This window comes from Trichechus manatus, unplaced genomic scaffold, assembly GCF_000243295.1.
Source record: "Trichechus manatus latirostris isolate Lorelei unplaced genomic scaffold, TriManLat1.0 scaffold00027, whole genome shotgun sequence".
Taxonomy (NCBI): Eukaryota; Metazoa; Chordata; class Mammalia; order Sirenia; family Trichechidae; genus Trichechus; species Trichechus manatus.
The window spans coordinates 16,109,653-16,136,847 of NW_004443963.1; the positions used below are offsets into that span (position 1 = coordinate 16,109,653).

A 27,195-nucleotide genomic window follows, 5' to 3' on the forward strand; every position below is an offset into this window, starting at 1 on the left:
TGGTGCTATCAGGCACCCAGGCCATTGGGCCATGTGGCAGTGGCAGGTGAGGTGAGAGGTCTTCTATTTGTTCACTCACTGTCCCAAGGACCAGGTGCCTGAGGGAGGTGCAGAAGGGTGGGAAAACTCAGCACGAGATGCTAGAAAGCCAGTGTCTAGAGGAAGATGGACTTAACCTTGGCATCATTCCTCAGAGTAGAGAGACTGCCAGTGGGAAATGCAGGGAAAGAACTTCGCCTCCACTTCTTTGTCTGTGAAATGGGGATAATAATTACAGCATTATAGCAATGATACCAATAAATTTTGAGTCCCAAACTGAGATGACAGAATAACTGAAGTGGCAATTATTCCAAGTCCCGCTGCCCTCCCACTCAAGGGTGTTTTACTTGAATTAACACTTACACTTTCCAGCAACCCCATTTTACAGAGGGGGCAGTTGAGGCACAGAGAGGTTAAGTACCTTGCTATAAGTAGCACAGTGAAAGAAGCAAGGTTTGAATCACTGTGTGATTTGATTCACACATGCATTTAGCAGAAAACTCCACTGCCAAGTGCTCTGTGAAGGAATGAGGAACCTACGTATTCCCACAGCCAAGAATCCCAAACGAGGTTCTTAAGCCCAAAGAAGACCTGCTTGTGAGGAGGGGGCTAAGGAGTCCCTGGGTGGCTCAAATGGTTAAGTGTTGGACTACCATCCCAAAGGCTGGCAGTTCAGACCCACCCAGAGGTGCCTCGGAAGGAAGGCCTGGAGATCTGCTTCCGAAAGGTCACAACCTTGAAAACTCTGGAGCAGTTCTGCTCTGTATACATGGGGTCGCCACGAGTCGGAATGGATTCGCAGCAACGAATAACTACCACTCAAGAAGAACCCACTTTGTGCACAGCTTATGTGTTAGGGATCCGTCTCTTCTTACTGTGTGACCTTGGGCAAGTGGACTCACCGCTCTGAACCTTGTTTTCTTTGTAAAATGGGGACAGTGTGACCTCCCTTTCAGGTCTGAGGTGAAGATGAAATTCGATTGCGCAGGTAACGAGCGGGACTCGGCGAGTGGAACCCACTGATCTGTTAATAACCGGTGCTTTGCCAGCTCCCGGAGCACCCGTGGGCCCAGGGCCCCGTCGGGCGGCTCGAGACTAGGGTGGGGAGCCGTAGCCGAGAACGCCGAGTGGGCCACTCCTGGCCGCCCCACCCCCGCGCCTGGCCGGACGGAGTCACCTGTGTGCCGGGCCCTTCCTTCCTCCCAGCCCGCCCGCTGCCCGCGCGGAGCCCGCCCTCGGGCTGCCGGCCCGCCAGTCCCTCCGCCCCCATCCGCCCGCCCCCACCGTCGCGGCCGCCCCGTCTCGGGGCCAGTCCCACGCTCCCATTGGCCCGGCTGCGGCCCTGCCGCTGTTTGTCGTAGCTTCCCCGCTGCCCATTGGCCGGCCCGGGTCCTCCCAGGAAGTTTGAAAAAAAAAAAAAAAAAAAGTTTTATGGGCGGATGGAAGGGGCCGGGGCAGTGCCGGGGAAGGGAAAGGCCGGAGGAGCGGCGGCGGCGGGATCCCCGCGCCGCTGAGCCCGGCCCGAGAGCCCCTCTGCCTTCCTGTGTCCTGTTCCGCAGCCTCGGGGCGCCGCCATGACGGTGAGTGCCCCCCAAGAACAGTCCCTCCGCGCCCTCTGGCCGGAATGAGAGCGGCGACCCGAGGCTGAGCCGAGACAACTCCCTCCTCACTTTTCGGAGGCGAGAGTAGGTCTCGGTCGGAACGTAGGGTGACCTCAAAGGCAAGGGCTGGGCAGATCCGCCTCACCTTCCCGGAGCCTCTTCCTCAGCTTCCCAGGCGCCAGGAACCCGGGCGACCCCTGGGAGAGAGGAACTCCCGTCCCAGGCAGCCCCTCCTCACTTTTGCGGGGGCCAGTCATAGACGGATTCAAGGTGGCCCTTCCCACTCCGTAGGATCCCCCCTAACTGCCAGACCCGTAGGGACTCCCAGGGCTCCGGCCGGGGGAGGAGCGGAGGTGGGCCTGGGCTGGGGTCTCGTCTGAGGCTGGGTGGAGGCGCTCCCCGGCTCGGAGGGGCCGCGCTGACCCGGGCCTGGGGAGGCTGCCCACCCGTGTGGGCGCTGGCCCGGGGGGTGAGTGGGTGAGGAGGGGCCCGTCCGCCCCACCCTGCCTGGGAGCTCACCCTAGGACTGCTGAAGCGGCGGGTTACAGTGCTCTCCTCGGCTTGCCACTTTGCAGCGGCGCTGGGGCCCTGGGTGCGGCAAGGAGGGCGGGGCAGGGTGTGGAGGGGAGGAGGGCAATGGCTTGAGGGCCGAAGTGGAGAGATTTGTCTTTGTCTTGGGGATGTTACCCAAGCTTCATCAATACCTGTGCCTTAATGATCACATTGAGCCTTACAACTGAGGGCACTGTTACCCATTTCCCGGTGGGATAAAGTGAGGCTGGGCGGGGGAGTTGGTGGGTTGTCTGAGGTCCCCCTGAGTGTAAGAGAAGGAGTAGCCCCTTTCCAGGTCAGTCTGGCCCCCTGAGCATGATGTTCTGGAAGGGAGAGGCTGAGCTGTTTTTGGTGTCAGGCCAGTGTCTTAGGGAGGCTCCAACAGCCTAGTGGCCCTCCTGGAGGAGGATGAGCAGGGTGTATGTGTGAATGTGTGTGCTCCCCTTCTCCAAGGAGTGGAGGCCCTGGTGAGTGGGCTGGGCTGCTGGGGGGCGTGGCACGCAGGGCTCCTGCGCTGTGAATATGATGACCTGCTGTTGCTGCCTGGACTTCCTCGGCCTCCGCACATCCTGCCACCTCCCTGCTGGCCCTTCCTGTCGTCAGCAACCTCCCCTTCCCTGGCAGGGAACGGGGGTGGGGGGGCGGGTATGGGAGGAGGAGCTGAGTCAGTAGTCCCAGGGCATCTGTGGGCTCCATAGGCCAGGGGGAGGGTGATTGCACTGACCACTGGGTGCCTGTTGGGCCCTGATCTGGGTGGTTTCACCAGATTTAATCCTTTCAAGACTGGTGCTGCTGTCCCCATCTAACAGATGAGGAAACTGAGGCATACAGAGGTGGAGTAACATGCCCCCTCACAAAGCTGGGCCCTGGCTGAGCCAGAGTTTGTATCCAGGTCTGTCCCAGTGTTCTCTCCTGGAAGAGATAAGACATGTACACAGTTGCCTCTCCGGGATCAGTACATGCTGAGCAAGGGTAAGGCTGCTGGAAGCAGCTTGTGGGGGTGCTTGGATAAGGGACAGCACATCCCTGCTGAAGGGAGGGGGCCTCCTGAGGGAGGGATCTTGCTTCACTTGTCATGGGGAAGGAGCAGTGTGCACAAAGGCTGATGGTTGTGTTTGGAGAAGGGCCCTGGGAAGGAGGGCCTCAAAGGCTGGGAAAAGCAATTTGGGATTTGGTCAGAAACAAGGGGGAGACTTGGAAGGTTTTAGAGTAGGGAGGAGGGTCATGATCACCCTTGACTATTCATTGGATTCATCTTGGTTGCCGCCATCCACCTGCTCCAGCTGGTGTCCCTCCTATAGTAGGTGTTGCCATCAAGTCAATTCCGACTCATGGCGCCCCCCAAGCGCATCAGAGTAGAACTGTGGTCCATAGAGTTTTCAGTCACTGATTTTTCAGTAGATCACCAGGCCTTTCTTCTGAGACACCGCTGGGGGCCCTAAACCACCAACCTTTTGGTTAGTGGCCAAATGCTTAACCCTTTGTGCCACCCAGAGACTCTGTCCCCTCCTGTACCTTCCTCAAACCCTCTTCCTGTCCCCTGACCCCTATCTATTTGACCCCCATCCTGCCCTGTGGCCCCACCCCCCATACCCTGAGCTCAGAGATCAGTACGGAGCAACTGGTAAAGGTGCTATGCCTGGGTCGATGCCTAGAGGACTCAGGGTGATTCTGGGGCTGGACTTGGGGTCAGGATGTTCTCCTATCCGCTTGTGCTTAGCCCTGGTGCAGCTTTGCCCCCAGAGCCTCACTCCCCAGCCACTGCCTGGCATCAAATTACGTACTTGTTCGCTTGTTTATTGTCTGCCTCTCCCTAAGTTCCACCAGGACAGAGGCCATGTTTCTGTGTTCACCGCTGAGTTCCTGGCCTAGAACAATGCCTGGTGCTAAGAAACAATTCCTTATCCCCTTGTCTGTGCTGGGTTGAGGGTGAAGTGCTGTTGAACAATGTGTGTGCCTGACTGCAAGTTTCTTCCGATCTAGCCTGTGTAGTTTTTGTTCGTTGTCATCAAGTCAGCTCTGACTTATGGCGACCTTACCTATAACAGAATGAAGTGCCTGGATCTGTGCCATCTTCGTGGGGGTTCGTATGTTTGATTCTGTGTTGTTGTGGCTATTGTGTCAATCCGTCTCATGAAGGGTTTCCCGTGTTTTCACTGACCAACCATGATGTCCTTTTCCAGTGATTGGTCTTTCCTGATGACTTGTTGGCTTCAACATAATCAGGGATGCAAAAGAGGCCTTTCCAAAGGATGTGAGAGGGCAGCAGAGGAGGCAGATGGCTGTTCAGTGTGGGTGGTATATACTGGGAATAGGGCTTCAGAGGCAGCAGTGAAGCTGGGTCTTGAGGGATGAGTAGGAGTTTGCCTGGACAACAGAAGAAGAGGAAGCCTAATATTTCAGGTCAAGAGCACAGGCATGAATGAAAGGCCTGAAGGCTTGATGTGTTGGGGGACCAGAGAGAATGGGACCCCTTAAGCAAGGAGGGGCCAGGCTAGAAGGGAGATTGAGTCTTTTGTGCCATCCGAGGCACCTGGACATTGTTTTAAAGCCACCAGGGATCTTTGGGAGTTTTAAGCAGTCTTGTGACACTGGGTCTTTCTAAGCGGGTTTCCCCGGCCAAAGTGTACTTGGGCTGTGGCTGGACTCCTTCAAGGAGGCTGCGGCGGTGGTCTGGGTAGGCGGCAGTGCTGACCCAGTGGCTGAGGCTGAGGTGAGGAGAGGAGGCAGGCCGTGAGAGTTGGTTGATCAGTGCTCCTGACAGGAAAAGGAGAAACTGCAGGTGGAGGGAGTGGAAGGGTGGCTGGGCCTGGGGAGTCATGTGTGAAAGGTGCAGTGTGAGAGCCTTCAGTTGGTGCACTTTCCAACCCTGGGTGTGGGTTCCTAGGTGACTGCCATGTTGTCCTTGCCAGCAGGTTAAAAACATGCATTGGTACCTTCTGTCCTCCTGGGGCTGAAGTGACACCCAGCGTTGTGTGTGCCACCTCCAGAGGGTCACCGTCCTCTCCACGGGCAGCAATTCAGTCCTGGCAGGCAGCTGGGGAGGGAGGCCCCACCACTTGCCACATCAAGCAGCCAGGGCTCAGCCGATCACATGACTTAGAAAGGTCACGACTCCATGTCCCAGGCTACCCTCAGGGTCCCAGCCATCATTCCGGCTGGGGGCCTCCCAGGGCTCTCTCCTGGGGTGGCTCAGCAATGCCAGCTCCTCAGGGCCTCAGGGCCGAGGGGAGGGAAGAAGCAGGAGGGAACTTAGATGGAGAGGCAGAGGAGGGTGGATATTTATCCAGCAAGTTTTCCCCCAGGCCCACTGTGGCTAGGCCCATGCCTGGCCCTGTGGCCACAGAAGGTCACGGTCTGAAGGGAGGTGGACCCAGGTGAGCAGGCTCTGGAGGTGGGCAGTGGCCCTGAGTGTGGCCACTGGTCTGCAGTCTTAGCTTGGGACCACCCTGGGCAGGTCCCTTCCAGGTAGGGGCAGGGGGCAGGGGGAAGAATGGAGAGCAGGCAGGGTGAACACTACCCCAGGGGTTCCCAGCTCTGAGCAGAGCCTGTGTCCCCTTCCTCAGGGAGGGGGGGAATGCAGCTGGGACGGGGGTGCTGTGGCGTGCTGAGGTCCCAAGGCCTTCATCCAAGGATTGTGGCTGTGGGTGGCTTTGGCTGTCCAAGCTGCTGGCCTAAGCCCCTCAGGTTACTTCCTCCACCTGAGGAGGCAGAGGAGAGCGGGGCTCCCTGGGAGGAGGGTGGGCCAGGGGAGGTGGCCAGGTCAGGTGGCTCTGGTTTCCAGCTGCCACCTTGCCGCCCATCCCACTGAGCCATGCCACCGGCTCCTCCACGCAACCAGACACCTTGGCCTGGTGAGGCTTCGATGCAGGTGCTGATAGGTGGGCTCAGAGCCATGGCAACAGGTGGCCGCCTCCTCCCTGCCACCAACCTGGCCCACTCTGCTCTCCTCCCTGCCAGGGGGCAGGAGCCCATACTCTGCAGAGGGACCAGGACCCAGTCGAGAGAGGCTTTCCCATTGGGTGGGGGTGGGGGGGAGGGCAGGGTGTCTGGTGGCTGGCACCCACCAGACAGGCATGGTCAGAGAGATGCCAGGATGAGCAGCACCTTCATCTAGAGTCCCTGTCCACCCCGGCCTGGGTGGGGTGCCAAGCCCTGTGAAGCATGCTGCAGCTGGGAGCCCCCAGGCCCCGGGGACTTGCCCCCCTGGGCAGCACCTGCCAGGTAGGGCTTACCAGGACTGAGACGCCATCACCTGGCTCCCCCAAGGATCTAGAAGGGGCCAGAAAGGCTCTGAACCCAATCAGGGACTGGTTCCACCTTTCAGGGTCCCCAGGAGATGAGGGAAGGGCAGGTCTGGTTGGACCACAGGAGGGTCGCGGGTTGGGGCTGGACAGGAACATTCAGGCATTTTCCTGGCAGGCCACTGGGCCTTTCAGGGAGAGGGACGGGACAGTTCACTCACCCTACGGGCGGGGCTCTTCTCTCAGCTCTCCAGGGTCTCTCAGGCAGCCTGTGCTCCCGGTTCCCTCTGTCCACTCTTGGGTGAGGAAGCAGACTGCTGGGAGGGAGTTGGGACATCGGCAGTGTGTGTGCCAGCCCCAGCCCACCCTCTTGGCACTGAGAATGCTGGACGCTGGGGAAAGGGGCCGAGGCTGCCTCAGTGACTGGAGAACCTGCCTGGAGCTGGGTTACCTGGACCCTCAGCCCTTTTTCCTGGCTTCCCAGGACCTCAGCCTTGCAGGCCTTGGGGGCATGAAGGGCACAGCATCCCCCACCCCCCACCCCCAGGAGTTGCCTCTACCCGCTACCTCCGGGCCTGACCCATCTGCCTGCTCATCTCCCCACAGCCCGATCTGCTCAACTTCAAGAAGGGATGGATGTCAATCTTGGACGAGCCTGGAGAGGTAGGACGGCTGCGGCAGGAGGGGGCGGAGGTTGACTAGAGTGCGGTCGTGTCCTGAAAGGGCCCCTGCGGGTGGCCCAGGAGCTGAGCTGCTGCTCCAGCCTATCCCGCCTTCCAGAGACCCTGGCCTCTAGGGGTGGGACATTTCTTGTCCAGTGGGGAAGAGGATCTTGGACTGCGGGGGCTGGAGGGGCAGAGGCAGCTTCGGCATCTCTCTGCCTCCTGGGGCAGGTCTGCAGTGTGTAAAAGTCCCAGAGTGGAGGCCTTCTATCCCACCCACAACGCCCCTCCTCTCACCAAGAGCCCCTGGGCCTCCCCCTCCTGGCTGGGAGTCGAGGGTCTGGGACAGAAGGGCTTATGGAGATCATCTAGCCTGACCCCCACATTTAAAGATGGGGAAGCCAAGGCCACCTGAGGTCCCAGAGCTGGGCGAGGAGAGCCAGGGGCTCTGCCCTCCCAGGCTGTGGTCCCTCCCACCATGCTTTGCTGGGAGATCCATGTTCTTATCCCTGCTCTGTGTGGTCCTTTCATGACGCTTGTGTCTTCCCCAACCAAGACAAGACTGGAGGTGGACTTGCCTCCCTGGGCTGGGGCTTCTCCTAGCACCGTTCTTGTCCGGCCCTCAGCCTGAGCCTCTTACAGGTTCCCAAAGGACCAGCCCAGCTGGGTGGGGGCAGAGCACCAGCTCTATAGTCTCACCAACCTGGGCCCCATGGGTGGAGCCAAAGCCCCCTCTGGGCTTCAGTGCCCTCGTCTGTGAAATGGGCATAAAGGATATTGATGACTCCCTCCAGGGCGGGTAAGAGGGTCCCACAAGCAAGTAAAGGGCCCTCATGCCTTGGAGGGACTCAGCGAGTGACTCCTTCCTTCCTCTAACTTGTCTGTCCTGAGAACCATAAAGGACAGTGGCTGTTTCACCAGCTCTGCCCTTTTGGCTGCCAGGCTGGAGCCTGGGAGCTGGAGCTGGCGGCTTGCCCATCTGGCCTGGGGGGAGACGGCTCCCCAGCCCTGCCCTGCATGCGGCCGGGGCTCTGGGTCTGTGTGCAGCCCACATGCCGGGGAGGGCACGGCGCCAACGAGAATCTCATTGTGTTTCCTGCCCACATGTTTGGTTCCCTCCAGCCCACAGCCTTCTGCACCCACTGCCTGCCCACCCGCCTGGCCCCGGTGGCTGCTTGCCAGCCTCACACAAGGCTTGGTGCCCTGCCAGCGACCCCTTCCCGGCCTCCCCACCCAGGGTCCCCGGAGGGCAGAGGGATTGCGGGCCCCACCCAGAACTGGCCGTTACTCATCTTCTGTCACAGGGTTTTGGAATGTCCTAGTGGGAAGGGCCCTGGGAGTTGAGCCAGCCCAGCCCCTCGGTACACAGGCAGGAGATAGGCCCTTGGGCCTTTGATCTGTTCCAGGCCTCACAGCACCTTGGGCTGGCCCCAGGCTTCAAGATTGGGGTGCCAGAGGCCCACTGGAAGTCCTATCTCAGACAGAGATTGGGCCGGGGAGGGCCAAAGAGAGCATTTGGTACAGATCCCTGCCCTGCTTGACAGAGGGGCACCTGAGGGCCCGACAGCAACTCAGGCCACTCAGCAGGGTGGTTCTGAGAGGGCCAGCCTCTTGGAAGAGCCCCAGCAGCCTTGTACCTGACCCTGTGCCACGAGAAACACGCAAGGGAGGGCTAGGTACTTCTTACCTCAGAACTGCATCCCGGTAGCCCCACTTTATAGTTCAGAAGACTGAGGCTCAGAGTGGTCAAGACACTTGCCCAAAGGCACACAGCTAGCAAAGGATCAAATGAATTGTTACCCAGGTCTCTTGGATGCCAAATCCCCGGTTCTCAGGGGAGGCAGCGTGGAAAGAAGTAGAGCGTGTTATCCTTGCACACCCTTGAAACCTTATCTTTTTGAGGAAAGAAGGCTAAGTACTTGTGACAGCAGACCATGTGGCTAGGGCTTGGTGATGTGGGGGAGCCAGGAGGCCCTGAGGGCTGGAGGCTGGGTGGCATGTGCTGACCCTGGCGGTGGGTGGATCTGGACTGGCATTCCAGTGGAGTGAGCAGAGGCCTGGAGGTGGGCTGAACTTGGCGCATTTAACGTTGGGTTGTTCTGTGTCCCCAACCCCTCTCCTAAGCATCCTCTGGCCACCTGAACCCAGGCTGGAGCACAGAGAGGCACTGGTGAGGGATTCTCTGAAATCAGCCCAGATAGTCCTGGCTCCTTACGTGTAATTCCCCTGATGTCCCACGGCCATGTCCCAGGAGTTCTCCCCCAGTCCATTGCCTTCTGGAGGCTTCCTCTGTGTGTGTGTGTATGTGCGAACTATCGGAATGTAATATGGATACAAAAAGGTGCAGCTCAATGCATTCTCACAACCTCAGTGTGCATGTAACAGCAGCACCCAGCTCAAGAAACAGAACATGGCCAGTGCTGGGACACCACCCCCTGCCCCCTGCCCCCTTCCAATTCTACTCTGGGACACTTTGGTCCTTGGCCGTGGAGGTTACCGTAGGACATGTAAAGGATTTGCAATCTTCTGGGCCCACTTGGTCCCTGACTTGCTAGGCAAGTGACCTTACATGGTCATGACCCCTCCTTGGTCTGCCCAGGGGGTGGGGGTTTTCTTGTAGGAGCCTTGGGAATCATGGTAGAAGGCTCTGGAGGGGTGTGGGAGTGTCAGCAAATCAGATGAGGGCTCCACGGAGGAATGAGGTTGGTGTTTACCAAGGGGAAGCCAACCCACTTCACAGATGCTGTCCAGAGGTAGCTTGCTTGGCCTAAGGCCAGGCAACTAGGAAGCAGAGTGGCCAGGCTCCGAATCTGTGTTCTGACTCTGAGCTGCACCCCCACCCCACCCCTCAGCAGGGCCAGTGAGGGTGCTGGGCCCCAACTGTGAGCAGAATGGTTGGCTGGTAGCTGCCCAGTCCAGGACACCTGCGGAATTACATACATGCACGCACGCGCAAACTCACACATACTCCAATCCCCCTGCCTTTCCCCTCGCTTACCATCACGTCTTCTTCACAGTGGAAGAAGCATTGGTTTGTGCTGACAGATTCGAGCCTCAAGTATTACAGGGACTCCACCGCTGAGGAGGTGAGACAGCAGGGTGGGGGGCTCCCTCTCTTCACCCAGTGCTGATGGACCCCTGAAAGGGGCTGGGGGTGGGCTGCGGTGGGGTCGGCAGGTGAGCCACCCGGGAGCCCTCTGGCGTGAATCATCGAGGCCTCCCTGCTCCAGGCAGATGAGCTGGACGGTGAGATCGACCTGCGCTCCTGCACGGACGTCACGGAGTATGCGGTGCAGCGCAACTATGGCTTCCAGATCCACGTGAGGCTGGCGTGGGGCTTGGGAAGTGGTGGGCAGCATGACTGATTCCCCCAGAGGGGTAGTGAACATGGCTGACCACCAGAGACTGGCTGCTGTCATTCCCTGACTGTCCTCCAGTCAGAAGCTCTGGTGCCTACACTTGGCATATCTGGGAGACCCTGGGTATCCTTGGCCAGGGAGGTTAGGATGCTGGGAGGTCTCAGCCAGTGGGGCTCTTCCTGGGCCAGCTCTGCCATCTGGTCTGGAGGAGAGGTTCAGCACCCTCTGCTCACCTCCAGGCTCAGGAACTTAGCTAGACACCCACCTGGAAGGAGGGAGGGAGCGATGGGGCTGGCCACGTGACAGCCTACTCACGGGGTGGACTTGCAGACCAAAGACGCTGTCTACACCTTGTCGGCCATGACCTCGGGCATCCGACGGAACTGGATTGAAGCTCTGAGGAAGACTGTGCGACCAACTTCAGCCCCAGATGTCACCAAGTATGTGCAAGCTGGACCAGGGTTTTGAGGGAGGTGCTAATCCCTGTGTTCCTGAGTGGAGATCTGGGTGCCCACCCGAGGGCCCTGTGGCTGTGCCTTCTGGGCCTCAGTTTCTGTATCAGTAAAATGGGGAGAGGGTGATGAGCATTCTTGGTAGTCATCCAGAAATACACTGAGGATTTGAAGTTTAAGCTCCCACCACTTTTTATCCCCCATATCCTGAGAGATTGGGAACAGGTTTCACTTCTGTCCACACCTCTCAGGGGTCAGGGAGCTCACTCCCTTGGAGGCTGCCCTGGACGGAGGGGCAGGAGGGGTGAGTTACCTGGTAGCAGACCCCCCACACAGTCCAAATCCAAGATGCCCACGGGAGGCTGGGGCTCATGTCTGCTGGGCAGTGGGAACAGAGTGTGGGATTGACGGGGGCTGGGGGCTAAGCACAAGGCCTCCTTCTGGGCCACACCCTTGCTGTTCAGCCTCAGGCCAGTGACCTTCCTGTCTGAGTTTCAGATTCCTCATCTGTCGTGATGTTGTGTCTGCTTTGTGTGAGGATGTGCGTGGAGGCCCTTGGTAAACTCCGAAGTACTGTGCAGCTGGAATATTATTTAGTATATAGGCTCAGCTGCTGTAACAAAACCAAAACCAAACCAAACAAGTTGCCGTTGAGTCGATTCTGACTCATGGAGACCTCGTGTGTGTCACAGTAGAACTGTGCTCCACGGGGTTTTCAATCGCTGATTGTTTGGAAGTAGATCACCAGGCCTTTCTTCTGAGGTGCTTCTGAGTGAACTCAAACTACCAGCATTTTGGTTTGCTGTGAGCACACATATAGGCTCATCTGCTGTAACAAAGAGACCCTAAACCATAGTGACTTAAACAGGATAGTTAGTTCTCCCTCTGGAACAGTCCAGAGGTGTAGTCCAGGCCTGCTGGGACAGTTCTGTGGCCAGCCCTGGGCCAGAGGTGATGGCTCAGGTTCTCCTGAAGTCCCAGCCAGGATTAGGCACACCACCTCTCACATCCTATTGGGCAGAGTTTAGTCACATGACCACACATAGCTGCAAGAGACGCTGTGAAGTGTCATCTGCTGGGTGACCGTATATTCATGGTTGTTAAAAGTCCCAACAGCTGTGCTCTGTGCATCCCGAGGTCACCGTTTTTACCTCATCAATAGTGACCGTGAGCATTTCCCCTATTCCAAATCTAGGATAGCACATTGATCACCATTTGCAAAGGGCTTCCTGGTTGCTTTATATGCACTCACTCACCCAGTCCTCACATCCATCCGATGAGAGGCATTGTCCCATGTTACAGAAGAGATAACTGGGATGCAAAGAGAGGAAGCCTGGTAAGTGGTAGAGCTGGGATGGTTGCCAGGGTCTGTTAATAACGAAACTCAAGTTCTCAACCTCTAGGTTGGGCTACTTCCTGCACTGGAGTCTGTCCCCAGCCCCTGGCACATGGGTGGCACTCCAGATATGCTCATTGTGGGCCGGAGTGGGCAAGGCCCTGCCTGATGTGGCTCTGCTGGCACTCTAGGCTCTCGGACTACAACAAGGAGAACACGCTGCACAGCTATGGCACCCAGAAGGGCTCGCTGAAGGCAGGAGAGCAGCGGGCAGGCTCTGAGGTCATCGGCCGGGGTGGCTTGCGGAAGGCGGAAGGGCAGCGGCAGTCTCCGGACTATGTGGAGCTCTCACCGCTGACTCAGAGCTCCCCACAACGGGCCCGCCCCCTGGTGCGTGCTCCCGACCGCCCAGCCAAGCAGGAAGAGCTGGAGCGGGACCTGGCCCAGCGCTCCGAGGAGCGCCGCAAGTGGTTCGAGGCCACAGACAGCAGGGCCGTAGAGACGCAGTCTGGCGAAGCGCCACGCCGGGGACTGGGCGCACCCCTGACTGAGGACCAGCAGAGCCGGCTCAGTGAGGAGATTGAGAAGAAGTGGCAAGAGCTGGAGAAGCTGCCACTGCGGGAGAACAAACGGGTGCCGCTCACCGCCCTGCTTAACCAAAGCCGCAGTGAGCAGCGGGGGTCCTCCAGCGACAGCCACGAAGCCCTGGAGAAGGAGGTAGGCATCATGGCTGGCCTCTGTGGGAGCCCCTGCACCCTACCAGCCTGCCTCCAGTCCTTGCATTCATGCTATGGCGAGTGCCGGGGGCCCTCAGGCGACAGCCACGAGGCCCTGGAGAAGGAGATAGGCATCATGGCTGGCCTCTGTGGGAGCCCCTGCACCCCACCAACCTCCCTCCAATCCTTGCATTCATGCTATGGCATTTATCTTGCATACCTGCAATGATGGGGAGCTCACTCCTGAACCAGTCTGACACCTCAGACTCCTTGTGAATCGGAATCTTCTTCCCTGGATGAACCTTGGATTTTTGTATCCTGTTTCTGCCCTCAGCAACTGCAGAGAAGGGAAGAGGGAAGGGAGGGGAGAGACCATTTATTCTATGCACCCCACCTTGTCCCAGGCTCTCTTTACCTATGTTAACTCATAATCCTCAGCAGTCTTATGATCCCATAGGCTAGGGCTTATCGCAGTTTTACCGACGGGGAAACTAAGGCTCAAAGATGTTGCCCCTGCCACCTCTATCATGTGGTAAATATGTGTGAGCACTGCGTCCTGCTCCCAGCCCTGTCTGGCCTTCTCTGGGCCAAAGCTCTTCCGGGTCGTTGATCTGGCCATCCAGGAAACAGCTGGGATATCCCCTTTGCCTGCGTCTCCACACCAGGGCCGCTTCCTCTTCTCAAGCCCCACTGACCTTGCCTCCTCCCCCGGCAGGTCCAGTGTCTTCGTGCCCAGCTGGAGGCATGGCGTCTCCGAGGGGAGGCACCTCAGGATGCACCCAGGTTCCAGGAGGATGGCCACATCCCCACGGGCTACATCTCACAGGTGAGGCTGAGGAGCTGTTTTGGGGGGAGGGGGCAGCCTCCTGGTTGCCATGTTATCAAAAAACAGCTAATGTTTTTGGAGCACTTCCTGTGTACTGGGACCCGTGTGAGGCATTTGACATGCATCATCTCGTTTAATTTCCCCACAGCGGTAAAAATCAGTCTCAATGGGCATGATGACCATGCCCGTTTTACAGACCAGGCCACTGAGCTCTGAGAGGTTACCTGACTTGCCCGAGGTCACCAGCCTGCAGGTGTCAGAGGTGGGATTTGAGCTTGGGTCCGGCTGACTGCAGAGGCCGTGTGTGAGCTCCTGCGTGACACTCTGCGCTTGGTGAATTCCTCCCCTTCCCCAGTACCATCCTGGGGAGGTGGGGGTCCGGCAGAGGACGGAAGGCCCTGTACAGTGTGGTCTAGGGGACATAGGAGCCTCCAGTGGCCCTTGGGTAGCATGCAGTCTGCTTAGGACAGTGGTTCTCAACCGGAGCAGTTTTGTCACCCAGGGCACATTTGGCCATGTCTGGAGATATCTTTGGTTGTCATGATGGGGGTAATGGAGTGCTATTGGCATCTAGTAGATAGAGCCCAGTAATGCACAGGTGAGCAGCCTACAATGCACAGATGAGCTCTCCTCAGCAAAGAGTTATCTGACCCAAATGTCAGCAGTGCCAAGGCTGAGAAACCCTGGCCTAGGAGTTAGACCTGAAGACAGTGGTGCGTGGGCAAACGTTTAACACCTGGCTCTCCAGAAAGTGTGTGTGTGTGTGTGTGTGTGTGCATGCACGCATGTGTACATGCACACTTAGATATATAAGTGTTTTATAAATTTTTCTTTATCTGGGATGTTCAGTACACAATTTACAAATAAAAAATATATAATACTTATTGCAAATTCCACATAGCACATTGATTTTTTGCAGAATGCTTTCATTGATTTTTACTGAACTCTTGTATCTGAACTCTTACATCTGTAAGTAACTGATAAGTGAGTATAGTTCTAACATGAATGTTGGTTGACATTTTTACTTCTATTATGAGTAAGACGAGAAGACCTAAGTCGAAACTTTACTTAGTGTCACAAGTGACTTCTTTGCTGAATTGGACAATAGTTTTCTATTGAGATGTTTGAGACTGTTCCTCAATTTTTTGTCCTATTTACAATGTAACTGCTATAGACATGACATACTTTTGAGTTTAATCTGCATTATTAGCATTTTTCTCATCTCTTATTTAAGTCTAAAAAATAAACAATAAATCACATCCTGAATTGTAACATTTACCAGTTTCCATGGTGTAAATACTCCCATTATGGCTGATGTCAAGCTACCAATGTGAAGTCCCTGAACATGGAGTTGGGAAGAGACCTACACACAGTAATATAGTATTTCTGCCATACGTACAATAGATGTAAATGACCTCAAGGGCAAGATAATAATAAAGTGTAGTAAAATAATTAGGAAGTGATGAGTTTTGAGTATCTGTTACCTTTGTTTGTAAGATAATTACTTGTAAGTTTATATGATTTAATTTTTAATAATGGCTGTGCTTAACAACTGGCATGCAAAATTCCTAAAAGATTTGACTGTCAGCCGTCTCCAGTCAGTACAGTATAGCCTGAAGAAGAAAAGCATGCTGGGACCCCAGACCCTCGGCAGGAGCCTCTCAGAGACTCTGAGGGGGGCGGTGACTGTGAGGGGTGTTCAGGAAGGCTTCCTGAGGGGTGGGTGCTGTGATGGCACTGGTGTATGGGTGGAGGATATTGGGTGTGGCATGAGGTAGACAGCCAGTGGTGCCCACTGTGGAGGCCTCCAGTGCCAAGCTAAGGAGTTAGAATCTCATTCACAGACCTTAGGAGGTTTGAGGTCTCGCAGTGACCTTGGAAAGTGGTGTTGGAGAAGACGGGGGCTTGGAAGGAGGGCTAGGGGACAAGGCCCAGTGGGGAGGAGCTAGTACAATGGCTGATGGAGGGAGGGATGTGGGAGGGTGTGTGGAGGGAGGAGGGTGTAGGGCTTGGTGACTGGGCCCACGGGAAGGCAGAGGGGAGCCCACAAAGACCCTGAGGCTGGAGCTGCTGGTCTGGGGCAGGGGGCCATCTGGGGGCTGAGTGGTTGGTGGGTCGTTCGGCTGAGGGAGGGCAGGGGGAGTTGGGTGGCTGACGTGGAGGTGGAGGGCTGGCCTAAGGGTCACCTGGACACTGGGGAGGGAAGGGAAGGGGCCTGGGTTATCAAGGGCTCCCCTGAGGCGGGGAAGGGGTTCGATGGGGCATCTCCAGGTGAGCAGGGACTTCAGACTATGCACAGTGGAGTTCCTGGAAACTCCAAGAGGACTGTCTTTCTGGGTGTGTGGGGCTGGGGTGGGGGGTGTCCCTTCCACCCAGCTGTAATCTGAGCAGCTCCGTCTTTGACCATTTTACTGTTAGAAACTGCGTTAGATTTCATTTGGTAAAAGATTTCTGCCACTGAAATGAAGTTTGCAAAGCCCTGCTCTGCTTCTCAGCTTACACATGGGGAAACTGAGGCCCAGAGAGGGGGCTGGAGGCAGACGTGTGTCTGAAATGCAGGCTTCCTGGTCCCGAAGCACCTATGGGATGCATCAAGGGCTGCCGGCATTTCATCCTGTTAGGTTGGGGTGGGCAGGGGGAGCTGGTGGAATTGGAGGGTGGGAGGTGAGAAGGTCAGTTTGAAAGCAGAGAGCAGAAGATGGGTGAAGGAGTGGCCCCAAATGCAGAAGCTTCCAGAGAAGAGGAGCTGAGTCATCTGTGGCTCCCTCAGGCCCAGGAGGAGGTGGCTGGAAGTTCAGCAGGCTGGAAATTCAGAGGTGACAGCAGGGAGGGAGCCCCAAGCCTGGCATCTGGGCGGGGTGGGTGCCCCTCTAACAGGGCCGGGGACTTGACATCACAGGGCAGCAGTTGGGAGGTCTGGTACTTCACCTGCTGGGGCTTCAGTGCCTTCTCTGATGAAGGGGAACCCCTACCCTACTGGGGGGCACAGGCACTTCTGTATCTACCTTGGTGCTCAGCCAGTGTCGGGACACCTTGTGCCACTTACGAAAGTAGGCGAGAGAGCAGCACCCAGCCTTCTAGTAGCCCCTCCTCATGGGCCCTTCACACTCCTGACCTCAGCCTCCAAACCCCTGTTAGCTGCAGTGTCTGTCTGCCTGGCTGGCCCTCTAGGAACACTTTCCACCCTTGCACCACTCTGAGACAGTGTCAGGGATGGTGGCACCTTGGGCAGGTGATCTCCACAGGTGGATGCTGACTTTCCTTACCTTTCCACACTCATCGGGACCCCTCAGTCCCTCGTGGGACCTGAGACTGAGGCTCAAGGGGGGGGGGGCTTGTTCAGGTTCCCTTGGTGGTGGAGCCAGGATTAGGACCCAGTCTGGGATTCCAGAGCTACGTTCTGTTGTCCTAACTGGGGGATAGGCACAGGGCAGGTGCAGGGGCCCAGGGCAGACCTCCCCAACCCCCTACTGGAACCCTGGACCCAGGGGGCCTGGCCCTTCCCCCTCTCCCAAACTGGCCTGCTGCAGCCCACAGAGGTGTCTCTTCTAGAAGGTGTGGCTGCTGGAGAGGTGGAGGGATGTGATTCAGCTCCACCCCAGTGAGGTACCCGGGCTAGGCATGTGCATCGGGGGAGAATACCATTTTATTAGGAGCCACTGTGCCTCAGTTTCTTCCCTGGCTCTCCCCTCTCCCTGTTTAATGGTCTTAAGTAGTTTTTTATTATGTAAGAAACGTGTTTACTTTTCCAAAAATAATTCAAACAAATCAAAGGGTTAGAAGTTAACCCAGATAACTTTCCCACCCCAGAAGTCACCTGGGTTACCATTAGAGCATATCTGTATTAGTTTCCTCTTGCTGCTGTAACAAACCACCACAAACAGAATGGCTTAACTAACGCAAATCTACCCTACTGAACTGTAATCTGAGCAGCTCCATCTTTGACCATTTTACTGTTAGAAACTGCGTTAGATTTCATTTGGTAAAAGATTTCTGCCACTGAAATGAAGTTTGCAAAGCCCTGCTCTGCTTCTCAGCTTACACATGGGGAAACTGAGGCCCAGAGAGGGGGCTGGAGGCAGACGTGTGTCTGAAATGCAGGCTTCCAGTTGGGTAGAAGTCTAACATGGGTCTTGCCGGGCTAAATCAAGGCATTGGCAGGACTGCTATTCCTTCTGTAGGCTCTGGATAGGAGCCGCTTCCTTGCTTTTTTTGACTTCTAGAGGCCACCCGCATTCCTTGCTTCACAGCCCCCTTCCTCTATCCTGAGAACTCACAGAGGAGAGTCGAGTCCTTGTCACTTCACTCTGACCTTTCTCTTCCATAGTCACATATCCTCTGACTTACTTTTCTGCTTCCCTCTTCCACATTTAAGGATTCTTGTGATTACATTGCACCCATCGGATAATCCAGGATAATCTCCCTCTCTTAAGGTCAGCTGATTAGCAACCTTAATTCTCTTTTGCCATATAATGTAACATATTTGCAGATCCCGGGGATTAGTATGTGGACATTTGATGGGGCGGGGGGCATTATTCTGCCTACCACACTATCCTTCCATACCTTTATCTGTGTTTTTACATGTGTGTACCCGACGTATAAATCTATGTGTTTTGTTTCTGTGAAGGGGCCACACCATATGTCTTGTCAGAAACCTGCTTTCATCACCTAACTTTAGTGACACTTCCACAGCAGCCCACAGGCAGCTCTGTCTTTTAACAGCTGCCCAGGGTCCTTTGTATGGCTCGATTCCATAATTTATTTAATGGTTCCTGCTAGACATTTAGATTGTTTCCAGTTTGTCTGTGCTAGTACCCTTGTCCAAGAGTCTTTGTACACATGTGTCTTTCTGTGGGTTCATTCCTAGAAGTAGACCTGCTGGGTCAAGTACGACCCTGCCATAGTTGGCACCCCCACCTGCAGCACTGGCTTCGCCATATCCTTGCCAGCAGTGGATATTATGTCTTCTAGATGTTTGCCAAGCTTGTCTAAAAGCCCCATTTTGTGTTAAGTCATCAGTGTCAGCCCATTTACTGAGCACCTGCCACCTGTCAGGCCTGGTCTGGTCTCAGGAACTCCGAGATGGACCAGTCATTTCCGGTCCAGGGAGCATATTGCTTGGCAGAGGCGGGGCTCTGGAGGCAGGGAAGAGGCTGCCCAGAGACAGAATTGAGACAGAGCAGAGCGAGTTGGTTACCCAGGAGAAAGTTGTGAAAGAACTTTCCAGGCAGTGGGAATAGCATGAACTAAAGCTGGGTGGTGCAAACAGTTAAGCGCTTGGCTACTACAGAAAGGTCGACGGTTCAGATCCACCCAGAGGCACCTTGGAAGAAAGCCCTGTCAGTCTACTTCCAAAAGATCACAGCCATTGCAAACCCTCTGGAGCACAGTTCTACTCTGAAACACACGGGGTCACCATGAGTCGTAATCGACTCGATGGCAACTGTTTTTGTTTTTTTTTAAAGCGCAGAGGTGTGAATGTGCCGTGAATCGTTTTTTATGACCATGAGGTTGCTTGGCAGGGGATGCGGCCACAAGGGCCCGGCAGAAGCAGGACTTGTTCCTGCAGGATGGGGAGCCATGGACAGGTTTGAAGCAGGGGAGTGACAGGGTGAGGTTTGCAGAGGATGGGTGGGGTGGAGGGGGTGGGAGTGATGGCAGGTGCCAGGCTGGTGGTGCCAGGGTCCAGCGAGAGGTGGGGAAGTCTGGCCCAGGGCAGGCCTGCCCCTGAAGCTTCTCACTTGGAGGCTGGGGAAGGAAGGTGGCCCCATGACGTCCTGAGCCCACCGCTCTGGTCCCCACCCGCAGGAGGCGTGCGAGCGCAGCCTGGCCGAGATGGAGTCCTCGCACCAGCAGGTGATGGAGGAGCTGCAGCGGCACCATGAGCGGGAGCTGCAACGGCTGCAGCAGGAGAAGGAGTGGCTTCTGGCTGAGGAGACAGCGGCCACTGCTTCAGGTCAGGACCCTGGGCAGGGCAGCACCGTGATCTGGGCCCCGTGAGCTCCAGGCTGTGGCTCCCCCTGACCGAATTAGGGAGGCCTTTAAACAAGAGGAGGGAGCCCTGGTGGCACAGTGGTTAAGTGACATGGCTGCTTACTGAAAGATCGGCAGTTCAAATCCACCAGCCGCTCATTGGAAACCCTATGGGGCAGTTCTGCTCTGTCCTCTAGGGTCGCTGTGGGTCAGAATCGACTCTATGGTACGGGTTTGGTTTTTTTGGTTTTTAAAGAAGAGGAGGGAGCCCTGGTGGCGCAGTGGTTAAGTGCTCGCTTGCTGACGTAAAGGTCAGCGGTTCAAACCCACCGGCCACTCTGTGCGAGAAAGATGTGGCAGTCTGCTTTTGTAAAGATTAGAGCCTTAGAAACCCTATGGGACAGTTTTACTCCACCCTATAGGGTTGCTTTGAGTCAGAATTGACTCAATGGCAGTGGTTGTAAACAAGAGGTTGGGGCCTAGGTACCCAGACTTGGCAGGGAATCTGGAGGGATTGAAGCTGCCAGAACTGGCCTCTGACCCTACTTGGAAAGGGGGAAACTGAGCCAGTAAAAGACCCCCCCTCCCTCCTTCATGGGTTATGACTTCTCTGCCTTGGGGCCTGCAACCACCGATAGGTCCATCCTCAAGACACCTTCTGAGCTCCAGCTCCATGCTCAGGCCACGTGCCAAGGGGAGAGAGACTGGCCAGCCTCAGACCCTGTTCTCATAGGAGTGCCATCTCACTGGGCATACAGGGGGGCGCTCTGTGCCTCCCGTGTAACCTGCATAAGCACCCTTAGTCCTCTCAGTGCTGGAGGGATTGACCCCATTCCACAGATGAGGAAACTGGGGCTCAGATAGCACAGGGGTTGGAACTCTAGAGCACTCTGAACCCCACACTCTGCTCGCCCTAGGGAGATAAACAGTCTCAGGCCAGAAACAGCAAATGCCGGAGACATTGGACAACTCCCTCTCCTCCCTCTGCCTACTGCACACCTGCTGGAGCTAGGCCAAGTGCTTCGCTCATACCAGTCCCCAGTCCCTCATCCCAAGCCCTGAGGCCAGGGGTGCTCTGCATTTTGGAGAGAGAACCCAGTGTGTGTCCTGTATATTAGGAACCTCCCCACGAGCAGGGCCTGGGCTTCACCCTCTAATCCAGCATTCTCCTGTTTCTGCAGTGAAGTCTATGAGAGTCACGTGTAAGATAATAAAGACCATAATAGCCACCAAGAGAGTTATGAACAACTTTCTGTGTTCAGAGTTTTTTGGATTTGGAATTATAGATAAGAGATTGAGATCTTGTTTAATCCTCACCACAACCCTGCGTGGAGGTGAAAAAGCCACGGTCCTTGGGAGCTTCTAGTCTGAAAAACAAAAGCAGTGGGAGCGAGTGTTTGGGCACTTAGTCTGCCATGCACTGTTCTAAATGCCTCACACACAGCTTCCAATAACCCATGAAGAGAAACTGCGTTTGTTATCCTCCTTTTACAGATAAGAAACCTGGGGCACAGAGGGGTTAAGTCACCTGCCCAAAATCAGACACTGTGAGTGGAAGAACTTCGACTCATGTTGACCGCACAGCCTCAGCTTTTGACCACTAGTCTAGGCAAGATGGGCAGGCCTTTTTAAGAACCTTCTAGGCTCTGCAGAAATAGCAGACTGTGTGGGGTCTTACCCAGCAATCACTAACAATAAGAGGTACCAGTGGTCAGACACTGAGGCGTCTCCCCAGCTGAGTCTGTCAGAAGGGATTATTATCCTTCCTTGACACACAGAGATGCTGAACAGTTTGCCCAAGACCACCCAGTTCATGACATAGCCTGCATTGCTCTGGACTCCTGGTCCAGGGCTCTTTGCACACCACTCCTTGCTTCTGTCTCCAGGGGCACATGTGGAGCCCCAGAGTGGGTGGAGCTTCGTAATGTTGGCCCCTCTCCAATCTTTCCTCCACCTCTCTGCCCTGCTTCCCAGCCATCGAAGCCATGAAGAAAGCCTACCAGGAGGAGCTGAGCCGGGAGCTGAATAAGACACGGAGTCTCCAGCAAGGCCCAGATGGCCTCCGGAAGCAGCACGAGTAAGATGGCGTCTAGGCTCCGTGCTCTGTAGGCTGGGCGTCCCTTCTGAGCCAGGGTTCCACATGCCCACTCTGGTGGTTATGAGTTGGGGAACTTTACTGAGGCCCCTTGGCAGAGGGCACATCAGTTTGCCCCTAGGTGAGATTTCCATGCCAGTCACATGGACACAGGGAACAGAAGCAGTGGGGCCTCAGGCAGACCTCCACACCAGTTTCATAGATAATTCTCCAGGCCCCTTCCTGTCTTGGCCAGTCTCAGCCTCCAGCCTTCTCTTCCCCTCTTTAGTGTCCTCTAGAGCTGGGCTGCAGTATTGCCCACGGCCAGTAGGTGTCCCTCCCTGCCATAGAGCACAGTTCTGGAATGTTGGGGCTGTAGGGCCTTTAGAGCTGGGCTCCTCTGACTCACCCTCTCATAAAGGAGGCACCTGCAGCCCCGAGAGGCCAAGTTACCTGTTCACAGCCCCACAGTGAACTGAAGGCAGAACTAAGGAGGGAACCCAGAAGTCTGTGTCGCATTGAGTCTGCCATGACCTGACTCCAGGTTTGGCAGAGTACAGGAGAGCTGAGCCCATACCATCTCTCTGCCCCTTTGTCCCGGGCAGGTCAGACGTGGAGGCGCTGAAGCGGGAGCTGCAGGTGCTGTCAGAGCAGTACTCTCAGAAGTGCCTGGAGATTGGGGCCCTGACGCGGCAGGCCGAGGAGCGCGAACACACGCTGCGGCGCTGCCAACAGGAGGGCCAGGAGCTGCTGCGCCACAACCAGGTGGGCCTCGGGTAGGGGTGGGGGTGAGTGGTCCCCGGCATCTCTGTACTGACCGTCCTTCCCCCCAGGAGTTGCATGCCCACCTGTCAGAGGAGATTGACCGGCTGCGCAGCTTTATCGCCTCGCAGGGCACGGGCAATGGCTGTGGGCGCAGCAATGAGCGGAGCTCCTGCGAGCTGGAGGTGAGCACCCACCCCTGTGCCAGGCACCCAGCCAGTTCTCGGGGCTGGGGCGTGTGGGGAGAGCTCCCTGCAGCCAGAGCACCATGCTCTAGAGCAGCTGGGCCCCAGCCAGGAGAGGCCAGCTAAGACAGACCACCTCCTGTGCACCCAGCCCTGCTGAGCTGGGGTGAAAGCCACCTACCAGCTGTGTGACCGTGGCGAGTCACCTCCCCTCTCTGAGCCCTAGTAGCTCTTCTGTAAAATGGGGCTAGCACCTCCCTTACTGGGAAAAAAAGCAAAAAACAAAACCTGTGCCATCGTGTCCATTCTGACTCATGGCAACCCCATGTGTGACAGAGTAGAACAGCTCCATAGGGTTTTCTTAGCCGAATCTTTACAGAAGCAGATTGTCAGGTCTTTCTTCCACAGCACTGCTGGGTGGGTTCAAACCACCCAGGCTCCTTTACTGGGAGAAGTTGTGGTGAAAAATGTGTGTGATCTTGGGATCACCCTAATACTATGTTTTTGTTTATTTAACAGATACTTACATAAGGCTTTACTGTGTCTGGAGCTTCTCTAAGCCCTTTATTATCTGTTCATTCATCTAACCCCCATGCAGTGCTCTGATAGACACAGTTACTGTCCCCATTTTACAGATGAGGAAACTGAGACATGGGGAGGTCAAGTACCTTGGCTAGTCAGTGCCAGGGCTGGGGTTTGAACCAGGCCGTCTGGCTCCAGTGTCTATGCTTTTAAGCCCCCTTCCCCCGCTCCTGGCTACATGTCAGGTCAAGTCAGGACAGCAACACCTGCTCCTCAGGTTTGGGGAGGGATCAGTGAGATGGCATGTCGGGAGGCCCAGCCCACTGTGGTTTACAGTAGGACCACAGTATGGATTCCGCTTGCACTCTTCCCCGTCCAGTTCAGACTAGCAGAGGTGACCGTGGGATAGCCACTCACGTGGTATGGGCAAGGTGAGAGCCAGCAAGGTGAGGGAAAGCAGGAGAAATCAGAGAGGGCTTCCTGAAGGAGCCTCCACCCACTCGCATGGTATGGGCAGGGGGGATAGAGCAAGGTGAAGGAAAGCAGGAGAAATCAGAGAGGACTTCCTGGAGGAACCTGCCCCTAGCCTGCCCCTGTGGTGGGTCTTGGTGTAGGCATGGGGAGGCTCGAGCAGGGAGAAGCTGGGCAGCAGGGAACTGTGTGGCAGAGGAACTCTGGCCTCTGGCCCTGGGTCAGCCTGGTGCCCATGACTCCAGGTGCTGCTGCGGGTGAAGGAGAACGAACTTCAGTACCTAAAGAAGGAGGTGCAGTGCCTCCGGGATGAGCTCCAGATGATGCAGAAGGTAGGTCTCAGCTGGCCAGGGCAGGGTCATTGGGGTAGGAGGACTCTGGATCCACCTGGATGCTCCATCCACATGTGAGCATGTTCTGTGCCAGGCCTTCTCCTTGCCTCGTTTTCTCAAGCTCCCGTGGGGCTTCTCCCAAGTGGGTGTCATTATCCCCATGTGCAGATGAAGAAACTGAGGTTCAGAGAAGGTAAGTGGCTTGCCCAAGTCCACACTTGCTCTAATTTATTCAGCACATATTTACTCAGCACCTACTATGTGCCAGGCGCTGTGCTAGGAGCTGGGATACAGCTGTGAACAAAATAGGCCCGAACCCCTGGCCTTGTGGCGCATATACTCCATTGAGGAATAAGCCGCATTGCTAGGAGTTAGGAGGGCCAGGACTGGGGTCCAGGCCTGTGAGCCAGGCATTTGCTGCTGTGTCCCTGTGTCTCTGACGTCCTCTGTCAGTTTAGGGTCAGAGGTGGACATGTTGGTGACTCTGAGTGTGTGTGAGCCGGAGTTGTGTTTACTACACTTTAAGAATAGGCAGTGTGAATTCATGGAAGGGCCTGGCACTGGGCCCAGTGACCTGGTTGTTATCCCAGCCCTGTTATTCACTGCCATGTGGTCTTGGGCAGGAGCTTCTTCACCTCTCTAAACCTCAGCTCTCCTCTCTCAAACAAGTGGTGCTGGGAGGGGTGCCCAGGGCGGGGGGGCCACCTGGAGGGACGAAGCCATGGGGGGTGTGGAGGGCCTGGCTGCTCGTGCTGGCCGGCAGGGAGCCGACCGGGCATGTGCCAGGAGGGAGGGCTTCGCGCCTAACAGCCCCTCCCTGGCCCCCAGGATAAGCGCTTCACCTCGGGGAAGTACCAGGACGTGTATGTGGAGTTGAACCACATCAAGACGCGGTCAGAGCGTGAGATCGAGCAGCTGAAGGAGCACCTCCGCCTCGCCATGGCTGCCCTGCAGGAGAAGGAGTCCATGCGCAACAGCCTGGCCGAGTAGAGGTGGGGGGGTGGGCTGAGGCCGGGTGGGCCACCAGGCCTGGAGGCTCACCCACGCCCCTGACTGGCCGTGTCACCTTGGCCAGGGCACTTCCCTTCTTCTGGCCTCCATTTCCCCATCTGTAAAATGGGAACAACGAGACAATGACACCAGCAGTGTGGGATTGTCATGGGGATCCAGTCAGATTCGGCCAGAGGGCACTTTGTAAACATACCACATTTCAGGAAGTGCAGTAGAGGATCTGATTATTGTCACTTCCTCCTCCTGTGACAGCAGCACTTCTCATTAGAGCGCCACACACACGCAGCTTGATCTGCCTAAGCCTGGGGTGGCCCACAGATCCTGCGTGCATGCTCCCATTTTCAGACCCGGCAGCATGGCACACATCACTAATTAATCCCAGCATTCCTCCACCCAGCCTCGTGCAGCAGACATAATGAATCGATGCCCACGTACTCTGTCACATTTAGTCTCAACAGTCATTCTTGATTCAGCGTGGTTTCAAATGTTCTTACTGTGTCCGTCCTAACGCCATGTCTACCTGGAGCTTCATCCTTCTGACAGTCCTTGTGGGCTTCCTGAGACACAAGGGAGAGGCCAGCATGGGGGCCCGGCTGTTTAGGGAGAGGTCCAGAGGGCCCAGGAGGTGGTGGAAGGACCTACCTACTGCCCTTGCCTGACCTTAGCAAGTCTAGGGGCCTAGGGCCAAGTCTGGGAGGCTTCTCTGGCCCTTACCTCCACCCCCTTGTCTTCCAGGTCCTCTTGGGCCAGGCCAGCTGGAGACCCTGCAGCCCAAGGGATCAGTCTCCCTTCTTCCCTGCTGGATGGAAGCCAGAAGCCAAGCTTTCTCCCACCTTCTGTGGGCATGCACTCACACCCACTACACACATAAACACGCGCGCACGCATGTGTGCGCAAACATACACGTGCATGCAAGCATGCATGAACACATACATGTGCGCACATACACTGCGTATCTGAGCGCCTCCTCGCCCTGGGTCTTACCTTGCACCTTCTTCAGGATTTTATATGTGAAGAGATTTTTATATAGATTTTGTTCCTTTTTTTTTCAAAACACTTTATACTTTTTAAAAAAGCAATTCCTGGTATCTGTACCTCCAACACTGGCTCCCCCTCTGTCTCCAAACATCCCCTGCTTGGGTTTCTTGGCCCATGGCCATGCGCCAATGGTCTAGCAGAGCCCCAGGCAGCGACCATGGCGGTGGACTTCACGGGGAGAGTCAGGGAGCCAGCTACCCTCTTTCCCTACCCCACCTCCTACTAACTACTTCCTGGCCTGGGTGGACCCATACCCTGGGGCTCTGAATGGAGGGACAGGTGGACAGAGGGAGCCGGCAGCTGTCCCATGGCCTCCTTCTCTGAAGGGGTGCTGGGCGTTCAGCCACTGGAGCCACCCCATGAAGGTGTTTCTCTCCTCCCCAAACCTTCTTAACTTAATAAAATGTTCCAACAGCTCTGGTGTCCTGGATGGCTGGAGGGTGGGAGATGGAGACCGGGGCTTCTTCAGTGGCTTTCCTTCCTGGAGGGGTGGCATGTGGGCTTCTGAGGGGAGCCCAAAATCCAGTTCTGTGGGGTTAGCAGCATCGGGACAACCTCGCAGTTGGGAGGCCTGGTCACGGCTAGCTGTGCTGACAATGGTCATGTGTGGGGCTGGGAAGAGGTCTCGTTCTTGGGCCAGGCTATCTGTCAACCCTTAACAACCCTTGCATGCCTCTTCTGGACAGGGTACTGGTGTGCAGAGATTGAACAAGAACTAGCCCTGCTCCCACCAAGGCCATGCAAACAGGCCACATCCACATTGGGGATGGGTCCCAGGAGGCCGTGGGAGCCTAGAGGAAACCCCCACCCAGCCCGCAGGTCAGAGAGGGCTTTTGGAGGCACCTTTGAAATATGCCTTTTCCAGATGGAAAAGCCAGAAAGGGCATATGACACCAGCAACGTGGGCTGTCATGGGCATCCCAAGCAGAGGGAACAGCAGGAGCATATGCCCTGTGAATATCCCTGGTGGATTCAGGAAATGGAACAGCAGGGAAGTGACTGTGTGTGTGTGTGTGTGTGTGTGTGTCTCCCACCCCCTT

The 27,195-nt window shown here is 56.1% G+C and overlaps 1 protein-coding gene across 1 annotated transcript; it reads left to right on the forward strand.

Annotated features, from left to right (window-relative positions):
* The first annotated feature begins 1,490 nt into the window (after positions 1-1,490).
* LOC101358740 (TRIO and F-actin-binding protein) lies at positions 1,491-26,589 on the forward strand. Its single transcript, XM_023729046.1, has 14 exons — positions 1,491-1,619; positions 7,043-7,099; positions 10,116-10,184; positions 10,329-10,418; positions 10,788-10,897; positions 12,437-12,962; positions 13,677-13,787; positions 19,596-19,743; positions 21,735-21,837; positions 22,440-22,599; positions 22,668-22,781; positions 24,020-24,106; positions 24,935-25,098; positions 25,853-26,589. The coding sequence occupies exons 1-13, from the start codon at positions 1,614-1,616 to the stop codon at positions 25,094-25,096; spliced, it is 1,743 nt and encodes a 580-aa protein (XP_023584814.1). The 5' UTR covers positions 1,491-1,613; the 3' UTR covers positions 25,097-25,098; positions 25,853-26,589.
* Positions 26,590-27,195: the final 606 nt, after the last annotated feature.